At 30.5% G+C, this 8,072-nt stretch overlaps 3 protein-coding genes across 4 annotated transcripts; 2 read left to right on the forward strand and 1 right to left on the reverse strand.

Moving 5' to 3' along the window:
• Window positions 1–44: 44 nt before the first annotated feature.
• On the forward strand, window positions 45–2,100 carry LOC119664432 (phosphoinositide 3-kinase regulatory subunit 4-like; the record flags this gene model as incomplete). Its single annotated transcript, XM_038073918.1, has 6 exons — window positions 45–258; window positions 325–477; window positions 542–992; window positions 1,047–1,485; window positions 1,558–1,733; window positions 1,800–2,100. Coding segments are annotated over 6 exons (1,668 nt in total), but the record flags the coding sequence as incomplete, so codon positions are not given.
• A 390-nt stretch (window positions 2,101–2,490) lies between these two features.
• Window positions 2,491–3,999, forward strand: LOC119664433 (uncharacterized protein C15orf61 homolog). The gene is made up of 3 exons (XM_038073919.1): window positions 2,491–2,655; window positions 2,720–2,906; window positions 3,813–3,999. Exons 1-3 carry the CDS (start codon window positions 2,554–2,556, stop codon window positions 3,941–3,943), a joined length of 420 nt encoding a protein of 139 aa, XP_037929847.1. The 5' UTR covers window positions 2,491–2,553; the 3' UTR covers window positions 3,944–3,999.
• Window positions 4,000–4,063: 64 nt separating this feature from the next.
• LOC119664435 (lysosomal acid phosphatase-like) lies at window positions 4,064–8,038 on the reverse strand. 2 transcript variants are annotated; one of them, XM_038073921.1, is made up of 7 exons: window positions 7,935–8,038; window positions 7,667–7,790; window positions 5,338–5,433; window positions 5,023–5,265; window positions 4,818–4,955; window positions 4,345–4,746; window positions 4,064–4,281 (listed from the first exon to the last, which is right to left on the reverse strand). In XM_038073921.1, coding segments are annotated over exons 1-7 (1,170 nt in total). In that variant the 5' UTR covers window positions 7,937–8,038; the 3' UTR covers window positions 4,064–4,116. The 2 variants fall into 2 exon arrangements, with proteins under 2 accessions (XP_037929849.1, XP_037929848.1); XM_038073920.1 differs by lacking the exon at window positions 7,935–8,038 and having other exon boundaries at window positions 7,667–7,872.
• Between the last annotated feature and the right edge of the window lie 34 nt (window positions 8,039–8,072).

Here is an 8,072-nt window from a genome sequence, read left to right on the forward strand (position 1 = left end):
ACACATATTTATATTTTTATTAATTAAATTTTGTTCCGTATTAGCTATTTCGACGTTTGAGCTCTGAAGGTTTGAATGACATACTGGAAATGATATTGCTTGCTATGAAACCGTTCTTACTTAAGCTTAAACATAAGTCACAGCTGGATGTTGATGAGCCAGCCTCAGGCAATGGGCGCATTGTAATAAGTCGTAAAAAAGTGAATTGTCATGACTATCCGCTAGCAGAAAAAAAATCCAAATTACCTATAGAAACACGTAAATATTGCAAAAATGTTTAAGCATAAATTAAAGGCATAACCGATGGTATTTCTCTAATTTTAGCATCGCCAGCATCTGATGGAAATGGTTCACCTATCGGTGGTATAGCTGGAAGTCCAGCATCTGGGGTGCTACTATTAGGCGGCCAACAAAACTTATTAAGTGCGGCAACATCTTTAGGGGAGTATACAATGCCTGAACGTAACTACTGGCAAGGTAACTGAATTTAATAAAATAATTTTTACAACACTGAAATACCTATTTTCTTCACGCTCTTTAGAACGCCCTTCAGAATGTCGAAAGGATCTTGAATCAATGCGAAATAAAATCAAAACGCGCTATAGTTCCATTGCACAGCGAGGCAATTATGGTAAACAAAATTCTCCCTACCCGAATAACTGGCGCATGAATGGCACACTGATAGCACATTTACATGAACACTCTGAGTCAGTTATTAAACTGGCTGCACTTAAACCACATGGTCCGCTTTTTGCTAGTGGCAGCATAGATGGTACGGTACGTTTGTGGGATTGTAACAAACTAAATGGCAATCAAACCATAAACAAGTCACGACAAGTGTATTCTGCAAATACACCAATATATGCTTTAGCAGCCTGTGATGGTGGACAATCATTGGCAGTTGGTGGAAAGGATGGAAGTCTACTTATAATGCGTATCGATAGAAATTCTTCAAAGATGACCTTACAACAAGCACTCCATTTAAATCAAAAGTAACTCAGACAAATTTATATAGACAATTTGTTAATAAATTTTAATATTTGCAGTGAACACAGTGATGGCCCTGTAGTAGATATGGTATCCTATGATCACACGTCACCTAATATTATTATATATGCCACACTATACGGCGCTATTGTAGCTTGGGATACACGCATACAACAATGTGCTTGGCGTTTAGAAAATGAACTACGTCATGGAGTGATTACAACAATATGTGCTGACTCTACAGGTTCCTGGCTTGCTACTGGTACCAGTGGTGGCAAACATATATGCTGGGACTTACGTTTTAGATTAGCTATTGCAGAAATAAAACATCCCTCAGATTCTTGGATACGTAAAGTAGCTTGCCATCCTACAGAGCCTTCCTGCTTAATATCAGCTTCAAAATCTAATAATGAAGTTTCGATTTGGAATATAGAAACAAATCATAGACAAACTGTACTCTGGGCTAGTCCAGCACCTCCATTATCCAACACTAGTATGGTAAGATATTGTAAATATAAAAAAGTTATACATATGTCTTAAATTATTCTTATTATATATGTATATATACAGAACGATCCGGCAACAACATGTGGTGTCTTAAGTGGTGTTGTAGACAATTCGCCTTTTATTCTGACTGGAAGTTCAGATCAACGTATACGGTTCTGGAATTTATGTGACCCCAAAAGCTCAGCATTGGTTGTGCCATCGCCGAAGGATAATTTAAATGATATTACATTCAATTATAAGTAATTTGATTTCTTCTTATATACACCATAATCACAGTAATTAAAAATAATGCTGTATATTTTCAGTACACGGTTGATTGATGGCAGTCACGTTATAGAGGAAAATATTATTTCGCTTGGTAATAATACTGACATGAATGCCTTGCGAGTGTCAGCTGAAGAAAATCCAAGATCTGGCCCAGACATGCCATCAGCCAGTCATCAAGACGCAATTGCCGACTTACTGATGTGCAAAAGTGATAAAGGACAAATATATATAGCATCAGCAGCGCGGGATGGTGCTATCAAACTATGGAAATAATTTAAGTTACAATTATTTATATAATTTGAATTATTTTGCAATTCTTTTATTCTCAAACTATTTTATTTCAACTGTGATTTGCAAAATTAACAAAATTTATTACTGAATGTAATTATACATTTCAATTAATTATTATACTATTAGTTTAAGCTTACCATTATTTAAAATTTTGTACATATAAAATTATAAGTATGTATGATAACAAATATAATAAATTCAACATAATCTGTCAATTTTAAATATATATAATTCCATAAAAGCGACAAAAAAACAAATATTGATGAATTTAAGACAGTGTCGTTCGTTACTTCGACCTGTAATATTAAACCTCACTGTAAGTAACAGCGCGCATTTGCAAATATACAGTATGTAAGAAAAACATAGTTTGTTGACATTTCCTTGACAACCAAACAGCTGATTATTGTTTACAACTTTTTCTTTAAATTAAAATAATAAATATATTTTTAATATGAAATGTGTGCTATGAAACAATATTATAAAAATTAATAAATAAATAATATGAGAATAACGCAAATATTATTAAAACCAAAAGCATCTGAAGTACTGACCGCATATTTAAAACAATGTAATGAACCACCGTGGACATCTTATTTTGTAAAGGTTTGTGATGTAATAAAACTATTATTATTTATATTACTTAATCATTTCGTTATTTACTTTTTAGTTTAGAGATGTGGAGAACGATCAACACGGCATGTCACACTTTAATTGGACATTAGATACTGGCACAAATTATCACATACTACGCACCGGTTGCTATCCATATATGAAATATCATTGCAGTAAACGTGAAGTGCAGGACTTAGGATTAGAAGACAAATTTTTTCGTTTTTTAAAAGTTATAAATTTAGGTAAACTTAATTATTAATTTATAAATAAGTTCTAAAAATATAGTTATTTTTATTTTGTTGTGATATAGCACAATTTTCAAAGTGCCTTTATACGACTGATATACAATATAAGTTATTATTGATATACATATATACATATATACATATGTCTCAAGATCTCAAGATCAATGTGATACAAATACTACAAACATAGTTACATATATATGGTTTGTTTTTTAGAATATTTCATATGCACTTTGTAGTTTTGATACTAAAACAAAACATCAACATCATTATAATCACTCAATAGTTCATCCCATGATCGGATTTTCTATTCTTTTCAGTCTCTAAGCAGTCTTAATATTAAGATCTCCTAGTACAGTCGCTATTACGAGCAGTAACAGACGTAGTACAGACCTTAGACCTGGTCTTTCCTGAAACCTTTTTGCCATGTTCGTTTCGTTTCGTTACTAGTATATCCGTTCTTAATTGTTAGCCAAATCTTTTATGAATTTTGAGGAGAATATGTATCAGTTTATCCAGCTATAATTTAACGCCTAATCCCTGTTTTAAGTACAGATATATACCCCGGCATCGTTTGCTATACTGAGTTGGGTACCCAATCTTCAACTTAGTTTCTCAAACTGAGGGGTCACCGTTGACACAGTAAACAAATGTTCATAAATTGTGTATGCACTAATTCTTTAAACCCCAAATAAACATAACGGTTTTATAATTGTAATAACATTTTTTAGAAAATTTTAGAACCGTTTATTTAGAAAATAATGGTCTACCCACTACATATCAAATTTTGTGATCCGAGTGTAGAAATCTACAAGTAAATTTATTATGTTATTAGATTCATTATATACATTATTTCATGTACTGATTATTATTATTTCTAAAAAGCTTTTTTTTTCATTAAAGGTCTACCTATGTTGTTTTATGGAATTGCGGCAATACATCTCATCAGTCACACAGAAATGGTTTACATGACAGATCGTAGCCAAGTGCCAATATACTTTCTTTATGCTGAAGATAAAGGTTCTAGATATTAATTTTTTAGAAAATTAAACTTTTAAAGCACATTTAATTTAAATATTTATTTTTACAACCGTACGAATTAAAATATATAAAACAATATAAATTAATACATTTTAAACAATATAAATTAATTAATTTAAAACAAACAAATTATATTTTTGTTAACAATAAATAATTTTAATTCTAATTAAGTTTTGCAATCTGCCGCTGGATTCTCACATGTTTCATCATAATTTTCCAAAAGTAAAGAATGGATTGATTCACTGAATTGGGTCAGTGAACAAGGTGCATCACAGTTGGGTATACTTAATTCTTTGGGAAATTTGTCATCACTATTGTAGTAATAAACAATCTGTAAAATACACAATGTTAAGCCACTCAGAGAACGCATTACTAATATTGAGATGAGACTTACTTTGACCTCAAAATCATTTTTAAATAATGAACTATGGTGCAATTCAAATACCAAGGCTGAGGCATACTCGGGTAATTTTGCAGTTTGACTTAAGATATTTAAAGAATTCATTACATTGACTAGCGTAACGTCATGACCCGCATACAAAAATATTTTTCGATCCGGATTCAAATTCTTTTTATGCTTGCTAAGCATATTTTTATGTATTTCGGAAATGAATGCACCGCCTTTGACTTTTTTCATTAAATTCGTTTCGGTGAAGAAAGTGTAACTTCGTTCTGCTAATGGTACAAGCCGATCTGGAAATATATTTTCCGCCCAATCAGGTATAGCAAGTCCAGCTTCTGTTTCTATTTGTAAAAGTGTGTATAACTGCTCTATATCCAAAACACTCGATATATTCTAGGAATATAATTTAATTAATTAAATTATTAGTGACAATAATCACATTTTTAATAATTTATTCTACACACCTTTCCAGTATTTTTTGATAACAACTTATAAAGTTCGGCATTTTCTTCATTTAGTTGACGTAACTCTGGTGGCGGATTCTTGTATAGTTTTTGTAATATTGTATCATATTTCTGGCATGGTTTCTTCTGTGCTAAGAGCTACAAAACAGACTTGCAGAAGTTATTTATAAAAATAAAATAAAAAAAACATATTTTTGTAAATTACCGTATCATCCATACGCGGTATTGTATTTACAGGCACTGGTTGCCAGGCTATAGGTAGTACATTGTTATGTTCCAGCGGTGGCATAAAACCTGCTAAAACTGCCTGAGCACTCATAATACAACGCTCTGCAGCGGAACTGAGCACATGCACTTGTTGTTGTGTGTAAATTCCATTTGAAGGTAATAAACGATAATAGCGCATACGTAGGTTCTTACCTAAGTTGTAGGCTTGTAATTTACCAGTCTTTGTGTTAACGTTTATAAAAACTTTAAATATATATTTTATTTGCTATACAACAAGTTAAATATAACCAACCTGTGTTAGGGCACCTAATCCACCGGGCCAATCATGCAAAATATGTGGATCAGTCGGATAGAAAGAAGAAGGATTTTTTTCGCCATGACGGAACAACTTCAAAAATATATTTGAAAAGAAAACATATATTTATATATTTTTTAATATATTGCAAATGTGCTAAACATTGTATAAATGTTTTTAATCAAAAAGTACTCGTAATGTGATACAGTTAATATATAATGTGTTTTACATGAATCAATAGAATATTTAATGTGTTTTTTGAAATAGCCGGTACCATTATTTACCAATAAAAAAAAATATCTTTAAAGTCGGAAATACAATATTTTACGAACCAGTGGTTGATAACATTATGAAAAATATTTATTTTTCAAAACATATTTTATAATTAGACAATTGTGCAATTGAATAATTATTTATAGGATAGATATATATAAGCCCTCATGAATAAAAATTTTAGAAATATGCGATAATAAAAAGTCCTTCTATAAATTCCTAAGAGCGTAATTTACTGAACATTGCTATAGAATATCAACGACGTTGTGTGTACCCAAGGGAAACAAAGTGGGCGACTGTCCATTCATCGTTCTATCCTCGCTAAGTGTTATAGCAATGATATAGGCATGTGTATGTGCAGACAGCCGTGTTAACAGTTTCTCGATTTGATAACTTTTTTTGGCCGACAGTTTTAAGAAAACATTATTCTTTAAGTATACGCCTCATCCGCTTCTCATTCGCTTCTAGCTATGCCCTTACCAGGGAATTGAAAAATATGTGCATTTAAGAGTTAAATAATATCTAGTTAGTGTTAGTGTTCTTATAAGTGCTTATTCTTAGGTATACCGTATTCTTGTCTACTTCAAATATATAGATATTTACATTATCATAGTACTAAAAATTCTGGTATAAATTATGTAACGATAGGAAGTTCCTAGTCCTTATCCTAACATATGCATTAGATTCGCGTTTTCTAAACCTTGAATTTTGTCAACAACTAATCGTAATAATCAATTGATTTTTATTAATTTTACATATAGAAAGTAATTTTTTTTATCAAGAATATAGAGCAGAACTGTCCAGACCAGACACTATCACTGGCCAATACAAATCAGTGTACAGATTGGAGGGCCGAAGAAACAAATACATACATATATATATAGTTGTTTTCGACAAAAATAAAAATACGTTTTATTTATTATTTAAATACGTTTAGTTTTATTAATTTATCAATTTAAATTAATTTATTTGGTATACCATAAAAATAAAATAATGTGGTTCTACCAGAAGACCAAAAGAAAATTTGCACAATTGTAGTAGATTAAAATAATGTCGCGGGCCGCAAAAATATTAGCCGCGGGTCGCACTTTGGACAGCCCTGACATAGAGAATGTACTTTTAAATACTTTCTACCAAATAATATTTAGGCCCTGTACGAGTTCGAGTAAATTGAGGTCAAGTAAATTGAAATTTTTTGCACTGCTCTTATTTACCTTATTTAGTTATGGTAATACCTAATTTATCTAATTTTCATCTAATTTTTACCCTACTCGAAATATTGGTAAATGCCAATATTCGCTGCCATACCAACATAATTTACTACTTACCATCAATTTACTTGAACTCGCACACGCCCATATTATAATTTCAATATAAATTTACATTTTTAATATATATTTTTTAATATAAAAAATAGCTTTTCTTTTCAAGATTGGTATTCAACAAAATGTATCTATGGCTTTGTAATTACAAGGATTGTTGTAATTTTGTGACTATTCAAATATTATAATTAATTTGTACTACATTTATTGGTAGTACAAATATTTTTTGACTTGATTAAATTCGCTTAAGACTTTTATGTTCATTATAGGAAGATTTATACAGGGTGTTTTTTCCGAACATGGCATAAATTTTGGAGATGATTTTTTAGTCCAAAAAACAAAAAAAAAAGTGTATTAGAGGGAGTTTCGGATTTTTCACTTATATTTTATGTCAAAGAGAAAAAAGTCTATCCAAAAAAAAATCTTCAGTCAAGAAATTCTCAATATCTCAAAATGGTTCACTTATGCTCACCTTACTATGCTGATCAAGCATAAAAATACTATATAAAGTCACCGATATCTTCTTCATTAGTTTACAAACGTAAATTTAATATCCATTTATCTAATCTTAGCGTCTTTGACAATGTCAAGAATTCATGTTATTGAAAATTAAATGTAATACATAATATACTTAAATATATGCTATTCTCTGAGTAGAAATTATAATTTGAAATTAACATAATTTTAAGGTACTACTAATAATTTCTAAGGTACACCTTTTATATACTTACAATGGAAATCATACGTAAATTTTTGAGCCCTTTCTCATCGTTGTTATCCCCAAATACTGAATAAGCCACCATTATTGTAAAAAGTGCACCTCCAAGTATAATCACAGATATTTTGGTACCACGCCTTGATTTACAATCGATATTGAAAACCATTTTATTAATTTATTATAATAAAACTATAATAAAATTATTACACAAATACTTTAAATTTGGATTTTAATATTTAATATTGCATTGGCCTTTTTTGCAATATCTAAAAATAATTTACATTTTTTTCAAGTTGTTTGTTTTGTTTTATGCTTTCTGTCTAATTATTTTCAATATAAACTATAAACAAACGTCCACAAGATCTAAACACGTCTGAATTAGCTCTTGCACTGGCTCGGCGACTGTAAGAGTACGTCAA

This window comes from Teleopsis dalmanni, unplaced genomic scaffold (assembly GCF_002237135.1).
Source record: "Teleopsis dalmanni isolate 2A unplaced genomic scaffold, ASM223713v2 unscaffolded_contig_1919, whole genome shotgun sequence".
Classification (NCBI taxonomy): Eukaryota; Metazoa; Arthropoda; class Insecta; order Diptera; family Diopsidae; genus Teleopsis; species Teleopsis dalmanni.